The sequence below is a fragment of the Triturus cristatus genome, chromosome 12 (genome assembly GCF_964204655.1).
Source record: "Triturus cristatus chromosome 12, aTriCri1.1, whole genome shotgun sequence".
NCBI lineage: Eukaryota > Metazoa > Chordata > Amphibia > Caudata > Salamandridae > Triturus > Triturus cristatus.
The window spans coordinates 781,979,418-782,001,208 of record NC_140595.1 but is presented as its reverse complement, the minus strand read 5'-3'; the positions used below and the strand labels follow the sequence as shown (position 1 = coordinate 782,001,208).

Here is a 21,791-nt window from a genome sequence, read left to right as displayed (position 1 = left end):
TAGTTGAGCAAGGAGAATATAGTAAAGAGGGTATCATTTCAAACCATGATTAAATCAAAAAGGGTAAAATTCAATCCATGGTTGAAGCAAGGAGGATATAATTCAGTCCTTGATTGAAGCAAAGTGGGTACAATTCACCCCATGATTGAAACAAGGAGGTATAATTCAATCCTTGATTGAAGGACGGAGGGTATAATTTAAACCTTAAATGAAGAAAGGAAGATGTAAACAAATCCGTGATTGAACCAAAGAGGGACTAATGCAATCTAAGATTGAAGCAAGAGGATATAATTCAATACATGATTAAAGCAAGTAGGGGAGAATTAAATCCTTAATTTAAGGGGAAAGGATATAAATCAATCCTTTTTTGAAGCAAAGGCAGTATAAATACATCCTTGATTAAAGGCATGAGGGTAAAGTTCAATCCTCGATTGAAGCGTGGAGGGTTTAATGATTTCTTGATTGAAGCAAGGAGGGTATAATTCAAATCTTGATTGAAAGAAGTGATCAGTGAGTGGACCTTTTGTGATTTCAGCCCATTAAACAGTATGTGCACCTCCCAATGCCAGGATTCCCACAGCACAGCTAACCACTCTGCAAGTTCTACTTGCTGGTCTTTCTGAAAAATCTTTTATTGGATATATGCAAAAAAGATATTAAAAAATGTGTGCAATATTAAATAATGTTTTTATTGAACCAATATACTTTTATTACTATTTAATTATCAGTAAAGAAACAGAGGCAATGGGTGTTTTTCTGGAACATCCTTATATACTACTTAAGACATTTGTTTACAAGATATGTTAGCACATTGGCAACAGTTGAGTGCAAAGTCAGACACAGCAGTGCATGAAGTAGACCTGCATGTAATTTACATACTTCCCCTTCAAAATGTTGGGAACATTACTCTAATTTACATAAAGGTGCATGCCAAGTATCTCATGTGACTTTTGTAGGTGAGGACCTATATTGCTTAGAAAAGTTATTCAAGCTACTGCAGGAGACTTCTGTGCAGAAAATGTCTTTTAGCGGGACACATTGTACGTTATGCAAAATGGCAAAGATTTCAAACATATGGCGTAGTGCAAAATCCAGTAATTCTCCAGAATTACTCCTCTTAACGGAAATAAAACATGGTATTAATCTGAACAAATGTCCCATGTCAGAAACATGGCCCCACGTGTAGCCGTAGTGCCCCATCAATGTGCATCTGAGAGTAGAGAACGAATTCCATAGGCATAGAGTGCACAAACCTTTCGAACTTAACCTGGTCATAGTAATGGTAACTGAGCTTCCTGCCCTTCCAGTCGGTGCTGAATGGCCAGAAGCCATATAGGGTAACGGTGTCGCAGAGCTCGAGGGCTGCACTGACCAGCATGAGTCCCGATGACAACCTCAGGGCCTTCAGACCCTTGCTCTTCCAGTACTGCGCCAGCTTCTGTAGGTACACGGGATGGAAGGACACCATCGTGGAGGCCAGGCCAAAGTCCTCAAGCGTGTACTGCACCTTGAAGGACACCTCAGTGTTCCGCAGGTAGGAGAACGTTGGCATCAGGATGAGGGCATCTCCATAGGACTGCATCATGTCCACAAAGGCTCTCCTTCTGTGATCTAAATTTCGAAATCTGAAAGACAGAATAGAAAAAAAGTACAAATACGTACGTGAGACTTAAGTTCAAACTTACGTGTTGTAAGTACAAATACCCGAGCAGCCAAGAAAGACTTTGATCTTTAATAGGATCTAAAAGGGCTATGGCCACATAGAGGGGATTTATTTTAATGAAAGATCAAAGGCAGAGTATAGTGGAGGGTGGTGGGGCGGGCAGTAAAACACGAAGAATGGATGGGGTGGCATGACAAATCTGCCTCAAAAGTGCCCTTCCAACTGTGCTATGTTATGAACTGATGTAGCCCACATTCTGCACTGGTATGGCCATGAAGTGGGTAGAACTCTACAGACAAAGGTGCGAAATGTGGTGAGGAGCATTATATCGCTCCAACACTGAACTAGTATGGAAAACCATGCACTGTTGAAATAGCTCTTTCTCTATGGCGACCCACCCACCAACACTGGCTTCTGGCTTTTCTGGGGTATTTTGCCCCTGCAGTGGCAGAATGAAGTAAAAAACCTCCCAAAGCAGCCAACAAGCTCACACATGTAGAAGTAAATCTGAGGGTCTTGATGGTACCTTTCAACCACAATGCTCGGGTTTACAGTGACGAGGTGCACCTTTCTCCCTACGTCATTCGTATAGTTGAGGAGCGGCGGCACGTTGAATCTGTGAGGAAGTGCAGAAAAGACAAGAGATGAGAGACGCAGGCACAGCTTGACCTGCAGGATGGCGGCTTTACGTGGCTGATTTTAAGATCCATGATATATGTTACTGATAATAATCCCCCCAATGAAGCGGGCATGTTCTGCCCTCCAAGTGCATCTTTCACAACAAATATTGCAAGGGCAGAAGCAAACATGGTACCGAGTCTTTAGTAAAAGTGGAGGTTCTTCAAGAGGGTTCGAAAAAATGACGTCAAAAGGAGTTCTCTATTTTTTGCCATCTAGAGCAGCTTAATATTAATTTTAAACTATAAAGTGTGCAGAAAAGCAAACCGAAACTCCATTTCCCATGATGCCCTTCTTTCTTTAGCCCACTGCTACCTTCCCAGAGCTCTCAGCGACAGCCATCTTAAGAAGGCCTTGTTTTGTGGTAATGAAAAAGCGACATCTTAAAGCACTGTTGTACCTCAAACAGTAGTGTCAGCATCACACCGCGAGTAAAGCTGCTCTCTTCCCGCAAAACTCTGGCCTTCTAAAAAAAAAAAACTCAAATCATGAAACTCTATGACAGTGGTTTCCAAACTGTTTAGAGCCATGACCCATTTTTTATAACGACAAGCTTTTGTGAACTGCCTAGGTTTAGCGCTTTGCTTTAGATGGAAAAAATAAGTGCAGGTACTTACCAAAAGGAGCAGTGGGCGGAGTTTAGGGAGGTGCTAAGGTGGGACATGGAGCGGGGTTAGCTTTTTGACTTTGCCAAGGTTGTGTGCACAAAATCTGCATGCATTGTTAGAATGGCCGATGTATCTGTCCATTAGTTATCTCACTAATAACTATATATATGGCACTTACTGATAAGTGTTTATAACTACCCAAAGTAGCCTTTTTTAGCATCCTTAAAATAAGAAAAGATTGAGGAAATAACAGCGAGGTTCTAAATATATGCCTTCTTGTTTGCAAATGCAAAAACAGCAGTTGATGGACAGAATGCAGAACAATGTCATACATTCACCCCAGTACAGAGATCTGGGCCTAAATCCATCGTTTTTATTGCTCACCATGCCATTCCAGTTTGAACCTAGCCATATGCAAATCAGTCTTGATCCTGTGCCTCATGGGAACAGTCCAGCCCGAACTGCCAAGCCAGGTCCTCTCTGGACTGGAAACAAGCATCCTAGGACCGGTTTCGGGGTTTCACCCCTCTTCAGCCAGGATAGCTTGATTCCAGTGGCATGGAGAACACTGGACCCACGTCTGGGCATACCCGTCCCACTCGGGGTGACAAATGCAAAAACAACAGTTGATGGACGGAATGCAGAACAATGTCATACATTCACCCCAGTACAGAGATCTGGGCCTAAATCCATAGTTTTTTTGCTCACCATGCCATTCCAGTTTGAACCTAGCCATATGCAAATCAGTCTTGACTAGGGTGACCAACCGTCCGCAAATTTCACGGACAGTCCGTAATTTCGGCCGTCTGTCCGTTGTCCGTGAAGGATTCTTTAACGGATGCTATTTGTCCATAATTTTAACCGGCACCGGTCGCATCACCCTAAAGCCGGCACAGCTTCAGCCCTCCTCCCTTCTTGACTCCGATGCTGTTGAGGTCGGGTGTAACAGACTCCGATGCAGTACCAAAGCTCAGATCCCCAGCAGCATTGGAGAGGCACAGCTGGATGGCAACCCTCACACCTTCCGCCCTTGATGAGCTGTTAAGAGGTGCTTGAAGGTGACTGAGAGGGAGGGGCTGCAGCTTCAGGAGCAGGGGCATCTATTCAGATGCAAACAGCCCTTAATGCCTCATGTCTCTGCAATTTAGAGGGGCCTCACACATTCCCTTTCTGCCCAGGACCCCAAAAATCGTAGAACCGGCTCTGATTACCCTGAGGCAGCAGGTGGGTCTCTTCACAGAGCTTAATTACTGTCACTAAATTGTAAGCAAACCTCAGTTCTTCAAACATGCAGTCTATAATGTAATAAAATAAAGAAATGGCACAATCGCACCCACACTGATTAACAAAGTATGGAGGACAATCAGTTAAATCAGTTCTCTTGGAGTATCTCCTTTAAGTACTTTACATCATAGTGGGGGATGGCAAAACTAACATTTTGGAAAGAGAGCCTGTCTTCTCGTCTTGTCCAGGAGGAGGTGAGGAGCCCTACCCCATCCTGGAAGAGACCAAAATGATACTAGAATACTGCATGCCCACCCGTGTGCCCACCCTGGTGGATCCTGTTCCCCCTCCTGTGATGGCTCCTGCCCCCCCCCGTGATGGCTCCTGTCCCCCCATGTGGTGGCTCCTATCCTACCCCCCTGTGGTGGATCCTGTCTCCGCCCTGGGTGGCATCTGGCCCAGTCCTGGAATGGCTCCTTCAGTGAGGGTGAAGTTCTTGATGGGCCTCTTCTCAAAAAGGCTCAGCTCAAAATTAATATGAAAAGATGGGCGAGTGAGTAAGTGAAGGGATTGGTGGATGGCTGGATGAATTAGTGAAAGGGTGAATGGGTGAATGAAAGATTGAATAGATGGATAACGAGAGAGGATGGATGATTGATGAGTGAGTGGAAGGATGGATGAGAGAAAAGGTAAATAGCTGGATGTATGGGTGGAAGGGTAGCTGGATGGGTAAAAGGGTGGATGGATGAGTGAAATGATGGATTGATGAATTGATATGTGCAAGGGTGAATGGACAGACAGATGAGTGAAAGGGTGGATGTAAGGATGGATGAGTGAGTGAAAGGGAGGGTAGATGGACAAAAGGATGTATAGATGAGTGAAGGAGTGAAAGGATAAATGGATGAGAAAAAGGATGGATGAGTGATAGGGTCAATGGATGGATTAATGAGTGGATGAGTAGATGGATGGGTGGGTGGATGGAAGGAAGGATGGCTAAGTGAAAGGGTCGATGGAGAGAGAAAGGGAGGATGGATGGATGACTGAAAGGGTGGATGGGTGGAAGGATGAGTGACTGGGTGGATGGATGGATGAGTAAGTGAAAGGATGGCTGGATGGGTGAAAGGGTAAATGCCTGGATGGATGAGTGAATGGATGGATGGGTAGAAGAGTGGATGGATGAGTGTACAGATGGATAGGGTGAAATGGTGGATGGATGGATAATGTATAGATGAGTGAAAGGATGGAGGAGTGAAATGATAGATGGAAGGATACATGATGGATAGGTTTGCAAATGGTTGAATATGTTTGGATATGGCTGGGCTTACTTATATACTATTGCGCGACCTCCTCTGATGTGTCTGTAAAACGTACCTATTGTCCTGAAGTTTTGTCCTGAATTTTGACCTCCTGTCCTGAATTTGTGTCCTGAATTTTGACCCTTTGTCCTGAATTTTTACACTCACCGTCCTGAATTTGCACCAATGCCAGTTGGTCACCCTAGTCTTGACCCTGTGCCTCATGGGAACAGTCCAGCCCGGACTGCCAAGCCAGGTCCTCCCTGGACTGGAAACAAGCATCCTAGGACCGGTTTCGGGGTTTCACCCCTGTTCAGCCAGGATAACTTGATTCCAGTGGCATGGAGAACACTGGACCCACGTCTGGGCATACCCGTCCCACTCGGGGTGACAAATGCAAAAACAACAGTTGATGGACGGAATGCAGAACAATGTTATACATTCACCCCAGTACAGAGATCTGGGCCTAAATCCATTGTTTTTTTGCTCACCATGCCATTCCAGTTTAAACCTAGCCATATGCAAATCAGTCTTGACCCTGTGCCTCATGGGAACAGTCCAGCCCGAACTGCCAAGCCTGGTTCTCCCTGGACTGGAAACAAGCATCCTAGGTCCGGTTTCAGGGTTTCACCCCTCTTCAGCCCGGATAGCTTGATTCCAGTGGCATGGAGAGCACGGGTCCAGCTTCTGCAATACCATCGTAGACTTCATTGCACCCCTAGCCTTAGACTCCAAGGAGTACATCTTCCTCTGTGACCCAAATTTCCACATCGACGACCCCAATGACATAAACACTGCATACCTCCTCGACATTATGAGCAGCCTCGGATTGACCCAGATCGTCCATGACCCTACACACACTGCAGGACACACGCTGGACCCAATTTTCACCTCCAGCTACCGCGTCAAATGCATCCATGTCACAGAACTCACATGCACGATCACTCCACTTCAGCATCTCCAGCCCCGCACCTCCACCCCCAAGATGACCAACGCCCCACACCGGAGGTGGAACAAATCTCAGAGACCAACTGGGCGAATGCCCTCAACACCTCCAATGCTGCTACCGCCACCAACCTCAAACAAGGAGTGAAACACTTCAGTGCCTGGGTCACGAATTGAACAGACAGCATCAACCCCATCAAGAGCAACACCCAGAGAAAATCCTCCCAAAAATCCAGCTGGTACACCCAAGACCTCAGAACAGCAAAGCCAGACAGCAAACAGTTGATGAGGAGATGGCACACCAGCAAGGACACCTCCGACAGGGGAGCCTTCAGGACCTTTCTCAACCTCTGCCACCACCTGCTGAGGGCAACAAAGAAGTCTGCCCTTGCAGTACGCATCAAAACCAGTGCCAACAACACCAAGGAACTTTTCAACATTGTTAAGGAATCCTCCAACTTGCTTGACCCTGTCACCAGGCAGGTCGCTCCCCCCCATCCGCCATGAAGCCCCCTGTGGGTTGAACCTCCGCTGCCGCTTTTGCCGCCTGACTGCTCGCTCCCTTTTTTATTCTATACCCCTGCGCTTGGCTTTCTGTGCCACTTTGTTTTTTTCATTCCGTGCCGCTGTGTTTTGCTTTCTGTACCCCTGTGCTCTGTTGTCCCTCTCCCGCCGTCTTTTCCCGCTGTTTTTTCCCCCGGCCCCGCCCCCTTCACTCCCATTGGCTGCCCCGCTCCCACCTCCCAGCTGTTCCTCCCTCCCTCTGCTGTCATATGGAGGCCGCGAAGCGGGCGCGCAGCGGACGCGCGCAGTGGGCACGCCGCTGGCGCGCCGAAGGCAAGCCCGTCTGCGCCCGTCCGTGCCTGGACCGCACCCAGTGCCAGAATCCCTGGACCCCGCACCCCCCTAAAACAAAGCCAGACTGCACTACGACGCAAGCAACCTCCACGCACTCAACACCAGACGAGACCACCCCTGCTACCGGGCCACCGCCGAGCACATGCACTTCCAGATCCACACCGACCCCAACACCACCCTCAGAGGAACTCTCATCTACAGACCTCCCGGACCCCGTCCACAGTTCAGTGACACCATCGCCGACCTCATCAGCACCCACGCCCTTGCTTCCACGGACTACATCCTCCTCGGGGACCTGAACTTCCACCTCAAGAACAACAACGACGCCAACTCCACCGCCCTGATCGCCAACCTCGCCAACCTCGGACTCAAACAGCTCGTAACGACACCTACCCACGCCGCTGGACACACGCTCGACCCCATCTTCTCCGCAAGCCCCCACGTCTCCTTCAACCACACCACCGAACCACACTGGACCGACCACAGATGCGTCCACTTCACCTTCGGAAAACCCACCACACACCACCGCACCCAACAGCTACCACACCGCTGCTGGGGCAAGGTCACCGAGGACCAACTGACTACCGCCCTTGCCCTGAGACCACCCACCGACCCCACCGACCCAGACACCACCGCGACCAACCTCACACAGTGGATCAACGACTGCGCCAACACCCTCGCCCCTCTCAAGACCTCTACAACCAACCACACCAACAAGAAAGCCGCCTGGTTCACCGAGGACCTCCGGATCTCCAAGCACACCTGTCAGAAGCTGGAGAAGAAATGGCTCCACGACCGAACACCAGACAACCACACAGCCCTCAAGAGCACCACCCACAGACACCACCAACTTATCAGGACCGCCAAGAAGACCGCCTTCAAGGACCGCCTAGACAACAACTCACACAACACCAAAGAGCTCTTCAGCATCGTGAAAGAACTCTCCAACCCCAGCTCCAACACCAACGACATCCCGCCATCTCAAGACCTGTGCGACTCCCTTGCCACCTTCTTCCACCGCAAGATCACCGACATCCAAGACAGCTTCAACTCCGACCCCCCCCCCGCACCCACCACCGAGTGCACCACCCCTGCGACTACCACTCGCACCAGTCGCCTGACCGTCTGGTCCAGCGTCAGCGACGAAGACACCATCAAAACCATGAACTCCATCCACTCCGGATCCCCATTGGACCCCTGCCCTCACCACGTCTTCAACAAATCCAGCGCAACCATCGCGCCCCACCTCCGGAAAACAATGAACTGTTCCTTCGAGACAGCAACCTTCCCAGAAAGCTGGAAGCACGCCGAGATCAACGCCCTTCTGAAGAAGCCCAAGGCGGACCCCAAGGACCTCAAGAACTTCCAGCCCATCTCCCTGCTCCCTTTCCCGGCAAAAGTGACCGAGAAGATTGTCAACAAACAGCTGACCCGCTACCTCGAAGTTAACAATATCCTGGACCCTTCCCAATCCGGTTTTCGCAGCAACCACAGCACCGAGACCGCCCTCATCGCCGCCACTGACGACATCCGGACCCTGATGGACAAAGGAGAAACAGCCGCCCTCATCCTCCTGGACCTATCAGCAGCCTTTGACACGGTCTGCCACCGCACCCTATCAGCACGCCTCCATGACGCCGGTATCCAAGAGAAGGCCCTGGCCTGGACCACATCCTTCCTCTCCGGCAGAACCCAGAGCGTCCGCCTCCCACCCATCCGCTCCAAAACCACCGAGATCATCTGCGGCGTCCCACAGGGATCCTCCCTCAGCCCGACGCTGTTCAATATCTACATGGCCCCCCTCGCCCACGTCGCACGACAACACAACCTCAACATCATCTCCTACGCCGACGACACCCAGCTGATCATATCCCTCACCGAAGATCCCCACACCGCCAAAGCTAACCTCCACAGAGGAATGAAGGCCGTAGCCGACTGGATGAAGGACAGCAGACTGAAGCTGAACTCAGACAAGACGGAGGTCCTCATTCTCGGACCCACCCCATCAGCCTGGGTTGACTCTTGGTGACCCACATCACTAGGCACAGCCCCGGATCCCACGGACCACGCACGCAACCTGGGGGTCATCCTCAACTCCACTCTCTCCATGACCAGGCAAGTCAACGCCGTCTCCGCGTCCTGCTTCAACACCCTCCGTATGTTCCACAGGATCTTCAAATGGATCCCCCTCGGCACGAGAAAAACCGTTACCCAGGCCCTCATCACCAACAGACTCGACTACGGGAACGCCCTCTACTCAGGAACTATAAACAAGCTCCTGAGACGACTCCAACGCATCCAGAACGCCTCGGCCCGACTCATCCTCGATGTCTCCCGCCGCAGCCACATCACACTCCACCTGAGAGGCCTGCACTGGCTCCCCGTCAACAAAAGGATCACCTTCAAGCTCCTGATCCACGCACACAAAGCACTGCACAACACCGGACCCACCTACCTCAACAACCGACTCAGCTTCCACACCCCCACCCGAAGCCTCCGCTCAGCCAACCTCGGCCTCGCCACAGTCCCCCGCATCCGAAAAACCACCGGCGGCGGCAGATCCTTCTCCTACCTCGCCGCCAAGACCTGGAACACTCTCCCCACAAGCCTACGACAGACCCAGGACCTGCTGGCCTTCAGAAGACTCCTGAAGACCTGGCTCTTCGACCAGTAGCACCCCCCCCCCCTCCCCAGCGCCTTGAGACCCTCTTGGGTATGTAGCGCGATTTACAAATGCAGTGATTGATTGATTGATTGCCAGCGAAAACAACACCACACCCTCACAGGAGCTGTGCGACAACCTCGCCCACTTCTTCCACGAAAAGACTGCAACCATATACAGAAACTTCGAACCCCAACCCACACCTGCGGACTTCCTCGACGGATACGCCACCACGGTAACAGACACAAACCACACAATGACCACCTAGAACAGCCTCTCCACCCAGGACACCACCTCCACCGTGAAATCCATCCACTCGGGAACCCACAGACCCATGTCAACATCACATCTTCAACTTCAGAAACCAAAGATCGTCCAGGAACGCATCACCCTACTGAACACCTCTATTATTACCGCAGCATTTCCTGACACCTGGAGATGCCAAAGTCAGACTAGAGGATGTGGCCTAATGGCTAGCGCGGTTGACCTCGAAGCTGGGGAACCGGGTTCAAGTCTCGGCAGGGACACTCATCATATGTAATTCCGGGCAAAACACTTAATCCCCACGTGCCAAAAAATGAATGTGTCCATCTGTGATGGAACTGGTGCTCATGTAGAGCACTCTGATACCTTTGGGTCTAGTTTTAACTATATAAAACTCTGGGGGGGGGGGAACGACCTTCGCCGACCGCAGTGAACTCAAAAACTTACGACCAGTCTCCCACCTCACAATCCCAGCTAAGGTACTGGAAAAGAAACCTCAACAATCAACTCATGATACACCTGGAGCGGAGCCAGCTACTCAACGCCTCCCAATCCGGCTTCCGCAGCAATCACAGCAACAAAACTGCCCTGATCGCAGCCACTGATGACATCCGAACCCTCCTCGATGGAGGAGAAACAGCATCTTTGATCCTCCTTGCCCCCTCGGCAGCCTTCAACTCAGTATCCCACCACACGCTCAAAAAACTTCATCACATTGGAATTTAAGCGGACACGCTCAGATGGATCCCTTCTTAACTCTCATCCCTCAGCCCCACGCTCTTCAATGCATACATGGCCCCTCTTGCCAACATTGTCAAATCCCACTATCTCAACATAATTTCCTACACAGATGTCACCCAACTCATCCTTGCATTCACGGACGACCCCACCACCACCAAAACCAGGTTCTACAGATGCTTGACAAACATCGCCAACTGGATGAAGAACAACTGCCTGAGGCACAGACAAGAAGGAAGTACTGATCTTTGCCAACAACAGCAATACATGGAGCGGTTCAAGGTGGCCATCAGACCTAGGAATCGCCCCCACTCCATCCAACCATGCCAAAAACCTCAGAATCATCATTGACAACAAGCTCACTATGAAATCACAGATCAACGCTGTCTCCTCTGCCTACTTCCTCACTCTACATATTCTACGTAAGATCTTCAAGTGGCTATCCCTACACACGACACGCACCGTTATACAATCCGTCATTACCAGCAGACTAGACTACGGCAACGCCTTCTACGTAGGAATCGCTGCACACCTCCTACAGACTTCAGACCATTATGAACGCCACAGCCAGACTCATCCTCTGCCTTCTCCAACAAACCCACATCATACTCCACCTCAGGCTCCCCGTACAGAAGAGATGCCAATTCAAGCTGCTCACCCATGCACACAAGGCTCTACACAACCTCGGACCCGCCTATATTAACCACTGCCAGGACTTCGATCAACCATCAAGAAGACTGGGCTCCGCCTCCCTTTCACTTGCCCATACTCCCCTCATCTACCGATGCTCCTCCCACATCGCTGCAAAGACCTGGAACAACCTCCCAACGTACCTCCCGTACCATCACCTCACTTCCGGAATTCCGAATGGCCCTCAAAACCTGGCAGTTCGAAAAAGCCTCCAGGACCTTGGAAGCATCTGGATACCCTATTGTGTGATGAGCCGCTCTTTAAAAATCCTAATTGATTGGTTGATTGATGGGAGCATGGGCTCTTAAACGGGGAACCCCTTATTATAGACTCACCTCCTACTTGGTATAAGTAATTAAATATTAGAAGAAGACACTTCACCCACAGTTAACAGTGGCATGCTTCATCACAGGTGTCTTCCTCTCATTCGGGTAGGTGAATGCCACCTGAACGGGCTCAACCACTAACATGGAGCTCATTAAAAAGTTATTCTTCTGGATTAGTGCAGGATCCAGTTTTTGTTTAAAAAAACATGATTATGGGTTTACTATAAGGATATCTCAATTGTTTCAGATGCTACCCATATAATCGATTAAAGACAGTAATGGAGAATGTGTTAACAATCTCAATGGTTTGGCGGATAGAAGGCACGTCCCAGCCCCCGCTAGGGTGGCCTGGACCAGAAAGGTCATAGTTGTATGGGATGGTACAGTCTATTTCTAGTAATGCCAGGTTCAAACGTACGTATTTTCACTTTCTACATCGAACATACATAACCCTGTCCAGGCTAAACAGGATAGACCCTTCCAGGCCCCAGCAATACCCCTGTGGCCGTCATCCAACAGTATCCTTTCTAAACATCAAATTATGTCGCCCGTCTGTACATGCTTTTCAGGGTGACGGCAGTGGTAGCGATCCCCTGCCTGGCAGACCAAATTACATGTATTTTGGGGGGACATTCGCTGTGAAAAGAGTTAGAAAATGTCTTTCAAGTTTCTACACGTCTCGTCTTCGCCGAGCACAGCATTGCAATCACCTGGATGGGCACAGCGAGCCCAGACCTGAGGTGCTGTGCGCATGATGTGCCGAATAGGCAGTGACAGATTAATTGACACTAAAAAGATGCAGAACTGACGAAAAATTGGGGCAGGACCTCGATACCCGGGGCAGACTGCTGGCTACCTTCCTGGGCCCCTCTGGTTGGACCTCAGGAGAGGGGACTGGTAACTCCTCCATGTCAACCCCTGATTGAACCCAACACTCTCACACACGTTCCACATTGTCTGTTGATTATCTGAGGGCTTATGGGTCTGGCTATTACATTCTGTGTTCCCAATTGTATTGTGGATCTGAAACTGTACCTCACTGTGAAAATGTTTTGACCGGCATGTTTATGGATGACTCAGTGTCATTTTCTCTTTTTGATGTTACCGGTACTGTTAGAAATTGGTGTTTCTGGTTATCAGAGTATGCACCCTGTACAAGCAGGAACCACAATCCTTGTCAAAGTAAGTCAGATACAAACTTAGAGATTACCTATGCTCATCCTCTGGTAGCTTGGCACAGAGCATTTAGGCTCATCTAAAGAGGCAATGTCTAAAAATATTTGTGCAATGCACTCACACAGTAACGCAATGAAAACACTACAAAAAGACCACACAGGTTTAGAAAAATAGATTATATTCTGAACAGAGCAAGAACGAAACAACACAAATCCAATAAGTACAAGCCGAGATATGAATTTTAAAAGACTAAGGGCCATATGTAGGAAGCCCAATACCGGTCGGTAACGGCCGATTTTCGGTAAATATCCCGTTACCGACCGGTATTCAGGCTTTTGGTATGTAGGGGGCACATTTCAGGATTCGGTAATTTACCGAATCGGTAAAATTACCGATTCGGTCATTTTACCGATTCGGTAAATACCGAATCCTGAAATGATATGTAGGGGGAGTGTGTGGGTGTTGTGGGGATTCGTTATTTACCACCAACTAAAAGTTGGTGGTAAATGACGAATAGCAGGAAAAAAGCATTTTTTTGCACTTTGAAGTGTGCAATGTGGCAGACATACATGCCCTTAGGGCATGTATGTGTGCCACATGTGCACACATGCAGGAATCAGGGGTGCAACAGGGTGTCACTGTGACACCCTGCCACCCTTGATTGTGTTCCCCCCATTACCGAATCGGTATTTACCGATTCGGTAATGGTAACTGGCTTCCCATTGATTCCTATGGGCCTCCTGGCCCATAGGAATCAATGGGAAGCCAGTTACCATTACTGAATCGGTAAATACCGATTCTAAATTACCGACCCATTCCGAATCGGTAAATATTACCGATGGATTACCTACATATCAATTACCACTTCATAAATACCGAATCGGTAAAATTCGGTATTTATGAAGTGGTAAATGTTAGGCTACCTACATATGGCCCTAAATGGTTAAGAAAAAAAAAACGCATATATGAATTTTAAAGGAATAAGTGTAAAAATAGAGCTTAGAGGCAATTAGCGCTTTTGGAGTTTCTTTTGGTTGCGGTGGACCGGGGTTACTTGAGGTCGTGCGGGACCAGGGCACAGTCAACAGTTCAAGCTGACCACGATGAAGCTTTGGCCGGGTACAGGAGCCACGCAGGCTCTGGAAATAGAGTACTTTGATCCTGGTTGCTCACACAAGATGTGGGGGTCAATGCATCGATATCACTCCTGCTGTCGAGGGGATGTGCTGATTTCACTCACTTGTTGAAGGCGATGTACTGGTTTCTGTAAGCGAGTTTTGAAGCCATGATGCGTTGATACAGAAGCTGATGCACTGGGTTTCTCCATGCAGTCGAAGGGGTGTGTCCATCTCGATAGACTGCAGCGGTGGCGAAGCAGTGGTCTTAGTGCTGCGTCGATTTAGATGCGCTGGGTTTCTCCACGCCTGGCGAAGGGATGTGAGAATTGCCCTTTTATGGTGGTGGCAATGAGGCGGTCGATACGGCGGTCTCGGTGGTGCTACTGGGGCCCCAAGTGCGATGTGCCTATTTTACTCCCACAACAGGGTTGATGCGTCAGTTGCCTTTTCCAGCAGGCAGGCGATGCGTCAGAGTCACTGTTGCAAGTCTCTGGGTCCAATTCCAGGCACAAGAGCAGAGCTACAGAGTTTGATTTCCCTGAGTGTCCACAACAGGAGGCAATCCAACAAGCCCTTGGAGCACACTTGGAGGAGAAGGCAGAGTGAGCTCTCCTTCAGCAAAGTCAGAGAGCAGCAGTCAGCAGGGCAACACAAGAGCCAAAGCAGGCCTTCCAGGTCAGCAGTCCTAAGATGAGTCTTTTAAGCAGCACAGCAGTCCCTCCGGCAATGTGCAGTTATAGTTCCAGCAGTGGCTTATTTTAGTGGTTCAGAGACCTAGTTCTTTTACCCAGTTGTGACTTTGAAGTGGGGGTGACTTCAAAGAAGGGTATTTGAAATGCACAGAGGTTCTTACTTGCCTGTCCTGGCTCCAGACTATCTGTAGGGGGCACATCAGCCCTTTGTGTGAGGACAGGGCACTACCTACTACTATTCAGGTGCAAATGTCAGCCCCTCTCTCCTTTCCTACTCAGGAAGAGCTATGCCGATAAGTTCTCAGACACATCTAGCCTTCTAGCTGTCTAGAGGTAATGCACAAACTGTAGCTGTCACCCAGCCCAGTCATATATTGGAGGCAAGGCTGCACGCACACAGAGCTGTAAGAGAAGAGAAATGATCACTTTCTAAAAGTGGCATTTCTAAAATAGTAATGTTAATTCTGATTTTTCCAGTAAAGAGGATTCATCATCACTATTCCAAAGATATAAAACATCACAAAGCTGCTCTTTTCTAATCACAAATTTCAGCTCAAAAGTGTATTAAGGAATTACCATTTTAACCTATGAGAGGAGTAGGCCTCGCAGAAGTGAAAAAAGATTTTGGGAGTTTTTCACCTTCAGAACATGCGAAACTTAAAAGTATGTGTCCTGCCTTTTACTTACACAGCACCCTGCCATATGGGCTATCTAGAGCCTACCTTAGGGGTGACCTGCGTGTAATAAAATGAGACTTTAAGGCTTGGCAAAGGGTTTTAAATGTCAAGTCAAAGTGGCAGTGAAACTGCACACATGCTCTGTAGTGGCAGGCCTGAGGCAGGTTTGCAAGGATACTTGCTTGGGTGGCACAATCAGTGCGGCAGGCCCTGGCTATATGGTATACAATTTTACAAGGGACTCACAAGTAAACTAAATATGTCAATTGAGTATACACCAATGTTACCATGTGTAGGGGAGAAGCATATGCACTTAAGCGTAGGTCGGCAATGGTAAAGAGCTCAGAGTCCTAAAGTCAACAAAAAGATTCAGCAAAAATGAAGAAGGTGAAAGCAACAAGTTTGGGGAAGAGCACCTTGAGGATGACAGGTCTAACAGTGACCAATAAAAAAAGTTTTTAAAAAGGGCGTGGCCAAGCCGCCGACCGTAATGTCCGCACGGAGTTGAAGCTTTATCAGCCATCCTGCGAATCCGGGCCCTTAGGGGCATGTAGTGCGGCTGCACCGGCATGAAATGCCATGGTAAATGTGCCCGAGCGTGGCCCACGAGAGATCCGAGGCATTTCGTGGGCAGAATGCCAGTGAGAGCTTGAGCCTGAAGGAGGAAGTCGAGGCTGAGTTGCGGCCTACTCTGGGCCTGTTTCTGCATCATTGTGGAGGACCAGCGTAGCGGGAGCACCTGTCCGTGACCCGTATGCGGGCTTGAGACACCTGCAGGTGAACTGCAGAGAGCTGCTGCTGTGTGAGCAGGCTAGCCAATAGAGACGCCTGTGCCGACAAAGGTACTGCACGGCTGGCTGGGGTACAGGGGGCAGCGCAACACTGAATTGCAGCCTCTGGACCAGAACACAACTAATAAATGGCACGGGTGGACGGCCTGCGACGGTGAGCTCCGACAAGGCAGGAGAAATTGAATCCTGACTTATGGGCAGACGCAGACTGGTCCCGGATCCGTGCTTGGACCAGTGGGGCCCAGAGAATGGACTGGCATATGGAGGCCGAGAATGACTGATTTTATCCTAAAGCCCTCTCTGCATTAGAACGGAGGCCCTTAGGAGGCTGATGGGTGATGTCTGCATGGTGGAGCTACAAAGAGGGAGAGCGCTAGGCAAGAGGTGCCAAGAGATTGGCTCCCAGTCTTCGCCAGTGGACCATATGACCTACCTGGTCCCGGTATCTGCTTGTTGGGGTCCAAGATCGAGGCAACAGCACTACGGGCCCTCAACTGGGCCTGCATAGTGGGACAACGGAAGCGGTCCCCCACCTGGTGGTGACAAAAGCTGGCCTCGGCACCTCAATGCGTGACAATATGGCTCGAAAAGAACCTAAACAGCATAACCTGCCCTTCAACACGGTAAAAGAAAAGGCAACGCCATCTTGCGCTGAAGAGGTGAGGACGCTGCCTCAGGACTAGGCGGGCAGGTGGCGCGATGAGGTGCAGAAGCTCTTCTGAAAGTACTGCACAGTGGCTTCAAGGCACTAGATGGTAGAGTTGAAGCGCTCCACAAGAGACTAGACAAGATGCACGAGCGGCTGGACAGCCACGAGCAGAGACTAGATTTGATGGATAGCAGAGTGTCATCCTCCCGCCCGACCCATAATTGCAGGTGCCAGGAAAACCACCCTGAGATTGGAGAGGGAAAAAGGTCCATTGACCTGGCAGGGATCTACACTATCCTTATTCTCAGACTCCACCATACTGGTGCAGGAGGCTCGGCGTAAATATGCAGGGGTGAAAGCAGCGCTACGCAATCTTGGGCTACGATACGGAATGCTGTACCGTTTTGACCACCCCATGGATGTTCAGAAGTTCTGCAAGACCTTCGCAGAAACTCAGCAAAACAACCAACGAGGGTCGCAGCCAGAAATCCACTCTAGCGCCAGTGTGGACTTTTTTCCAGACTGGATAACTGCGGGCCTATGTGACTGGCCCACCGGCCTGCAGACAACAACACTTTATATCGAGTCACATGTCTGTGACTGGTAACAAGGGGTTGGGTTTACTGTATAGTAGTGCAGCTGCTGTTAAAAGAATGGAAGAACTGCAGGGTTCATTTTTCAAGATGCGGGAGCTGATGTGGTGTTGCCATTCCCCCAGTGATGTTCACCTTATCAAGAATGGTTAGCCATGGTTGGCACTGGACAGTTAAACAGTTTTACTATTTGCTGATACGGGGGAGTGCTGGGTAGACAGCCGTTCAGCATGGGTGGGTGGAAGTGGGGTTCAACAGTTCATGCTAAATAGGGAATGGGGTATTTCCCACCCAGGGGTGCAACAGTGCTAGGAAACATTTAATTTCAGGGTGATACACCTGTGTGTAGTGCACAATGATGTTGGCTAATATTAAAACATTTGCAGACATAGCGTTCATGTCTTAGAACATTAGGGGACTCAGCAACTCGCGGAAAATGGCAGCAAGTCTTACAAAAGATACGCAGGTACGCAGGCACGCAGTAGTTGTGATGGAAACTCACTTGGCGCCCACACACTCATCTGCGTCCATGTGGGGAAACAATAGTTTTTTTACTAGCTACAGTTCATACTCTCGTGGGTAGCCATTTTGATACGCAATACATTGCCTTTCTGGCATTTAAGCACAGTAGCAGACCCAGAAGGATGTTATCTATTGATATCAGGGCTGATGTTGGGACACCGCATATTGCTAGCCACTGTATCTGCACCTAATGTAGACGGACCTACATTTTTCATAATTTGCAAGCACAAATTGCTGTACTAAATGCTAATCATAGTTTAATAGGGGAGACCTGAACATAATGCTGGATCCAGCACTTTACAGCACAGCTAGAGTACCAAATGTTAAACCCCACTCCGCATTGGCGTTTGCAGACATGTGTGAACAGTATTCACTAAATGATGCGTGGCGCCTGCTGCACCCGACTGAACTTGCTTACACGCATCACACAGCCCAGTAAAACACAAGGACGGATTAGACTACTGGTTGCTGTCCCATATCACGACCCCTGGTTGAGGAATGTCAAGCATCTATCCTACACGCTATCTCATCACTCTCCTGTTTTCTTGTCTATGCGCATACTAGGGGCCGGTGGCAGGGGCGGCTGGTGGATTTTTAAACTGGTGGGGCGAAAAATTGTATACCCTCTTACAATGCGCGATCGAAGCGAGCGAGCCCGAACTGAAAAAGGAGGGTGCGGGGGGAATTCCCCCCGCAAGAAAATTTTGCAAAAAATGTATTCAAATGGTGGGTTTTACACCACATATTTACTGTAAATTTTTGCAAAAACGGGATCCAAATTTAGCATTTTAAAGCACAAGTGTGAAGAAAACATTACAAACATATCAAAAAAGTGCCCAATCCTCCAACTGTTCTGCTTGCAAAACGACCCCCAAGCCAAGTACACACAGCCAATGGGAAGAGGCCCTCTAAGTGTTTTTTACCTGTAACACATCTCTTCCTTCCAAATGTCCAGTCCTGCAGCAGCACACTTCCAAAGCCCATACATGACAGTAACCCGATTCAAGGCCCAATCAGTAATGACATTAATTGTTACGCGTGCCATTTCGTTTTTAAACTGTTCTGCACCTGTCAAATAATTGGCCTTTTTCTGTTTATTTGGAGTCGAGTGAAGATATGAGGAGCGCTTGCCTTGGCTTTGAGAAACGCTATTTACATTGTGTTAACCTTGTAGCCAGCCGTATTAAAGAATGTCGATACTGTTGGTCCATTGGTGTGTTGCAAGCAGTGCTAGAGGAGGGCCAAACTCATACATGTACAGCGTTCTCAGTGATTGTGAAGTGTTCTATCATTTGGCTCTGCTCTGTGACGTTCACAGGTATGTGTGTTTTGGGTAGTGATTTTAGGGACAGCTAAGTAAAGAAGATGGGTCAACAGCATTCCTCTAGACTCAAGTTTGCTGTCTATGAGACAGGTGGATGTACTGAGATCACTTAGCACCAATTTAGAGTTGGGTGAGCAGGGCACTCTGTTGCAAATGTGATGGAGTACCCTACCCACCAGACCTTCAGTCCGTCCGCCTCATTTACAGTCGTATTCTGTCCATAATGGCCCGGTTGGTGCTGTTAACGGAATACTTTCTCTGATGAACCCGAGGGAGTAGGAGCGAGAGTGGAAGAACATTGCACTCCCCGCCCTATTTAGGATGGATGGTGTACTGATTTTATTTCCAGTTTGTCACAACCAGGAAAAACCTGAAGGTGTGGGATGGGAAATAAGCCAAAGTGACCCCTATACCATGGGAGAAAACTCACAGGGTATGTTCATTCGTTTTTTTTGATGTTTCAAAAGCAAATTTGAACATTGATAGTTTGTCTTTGAAAAGCAGAACATTAAAAATGTTTGAGGACTGTCCACCATGTTTGACGGTACCGTCTGTCAAACTTTTCCCGCATTGACAATGAACCACCAATTTAGGAGTTGTCGATGGGGCTTGAGTACAATTCTAAATGTGGTCAGCGGAGGTCCCTCGGAATAGCAGAGGTATTCCCCTTCGCCATCGCAATGGAGTAAACTTTTTATGCACATATACGTATTTGTCTGCGTGTGTTTGTGCTTGCGTGCATTTGCATTATCGTAGCTATGAGTGGTGTGTGTTCCTGGTGTGAACTATCCCCAGTTTTGTGTACAAAGGATATAAGAAGACAGAGATCAACAATGAAACTATCAATCACGTTATACTATACAAAACCATATTGGCACTGAACCAAACTACATGGCATTGAATACAACTACACAATCCAATATCTCCCATCGTACCACGTCCCCTACTCTACCCTACACACATCACCATAACACATCATACTCACATCTCATCCTAGCACTACGCGACCACCCACAATGCATGTGATGTACCCTCTTTGCATCACCAAGCAAATTACACTGTAGCAAAAACTACACAACCAGTCACATGTTCCTCTAAACAAGGATCCTAACTGAAACTCATGGCTGTCCCTAATGTATAACATCAGGACATCGTGCTCCCAGTCAAGGGCTTTTATTTTACAAAGAATTCTAGATGTTTTAGGCAGGGCCACTGGCAAAATGTGATTGTGAGCTGTGAGCTGTGGGCTTTCTTGCAAATATCCCACTCTCTGTTGCATAATCTGCAGATTCCACCAAACAAACGTTTTTAGCTCAAAGCATCAAAAGTTACAAAAAATAATGTACCTCACATGGTGCAGCTCAGCGACAGACACTTTGCAAAAGTTAAGTGTGGCACATACATTCGGGGCACATATAAATGTTTGCTTGAGATGCCTGGCATTCATTTTTAGGGCTCACCGACCAGACAGTGTGAGCTTACTAGTTGCAACAGACCTATTGCAGACTTACCAAGAACTTATTACGTGCTTATTGTTGTCCGAACGAACAGCTTTATTGTAGCCCTTATATGTTTGCTTAATATTCAACGGCTTTCCTTGTCCCATCTTGGTCATTCTGTGTTTGTCCCTTCCCTGCAGCATAGCCTCTTTGACATCCTTTTCATTGCCAGGCTTGTATTTGCTCACTGCTCACTTTTGGTTATGCACTTCATGAGAGTGCATGTGTTTTCCAGCTTTCTCCCTTTTGCACTTCTCTCCCGGCCAAATACCGCCGTGTTGCCGTCAACCTAGTATATTGCCTTTCCCTCCTCCCTCAACCTGCCTTTCTTTTTTTTGTTTCCCCCACCGCACTCGGTACCCGTTGCTTACCCTACACCTCCTAATCCACCTGCTCCTCTGTAACCATTCTGTTCTTTTTTTTAATATTAATTTATTTTTGTAGCGCACAGCAGTAAGTTGCAGCTGGCACACCCGCCTTACAGAAAGCGCTTTCGCACTGCATCTAGTTAATTCTCTTAAGTTAGTGATTCTTCTTGGACCAATAAATTAAAAGAACTGGTGCATTGTCCTTTTGTAGGCACGTGTATGCGTGATGACGCATGTGTGTGCAAAAGTCAGCCCCCAATCTCCTGATTATTTTTTTTTAAATCTCCCACTTCGGAAATGTTGGTATGTATGCCACACACACCAGATGCCCTCCGTTGCCTGGGATCAATCCCAGCTTCCGCACTTGACCAAACTGTGTAATCTTGGGTCATTGTTTTATTTCACTTTGCTGATTGGCATTGTTCTCAGAG

General features: G+C 48.5%; 1 protein-coding gene across 2 annotated transcripts in view; it reads right to left on the bottom strand.

The window, feature by feature from the left end:
* Nucleotides 1-668: 668 nt before the first annotated feature.
* Nucleotides 669-21,791, bottom strand: part of LOC146782824 (alpha-2,8-sialyltransferase 8F-like) — a 222,952-nt gene continuing 201,829 nt past the window's right edge. Inside the window, exons 6-7 of one of the 2 annotated variants that reach the window (XM_085639218.1) lie at nt 2,190-2,279; nt 669-1,625 (exon numbers count right to left, since the gene is read on the bottom strand). In XM_085639218.1, the coding sequence (XP_085495344.1) occupies nt 1,163-1,625; nt 2,190-2,279 (553 nt within the window). In that variant the 3' untranslated portion in view covers nt 669-1,162. The remainder of the gene's footprint in view (nt 1,626-2,189; nt 2,280-21,791) is intronic. The other variant, XM_085639219.1, reaches the window with a different exon arrangement.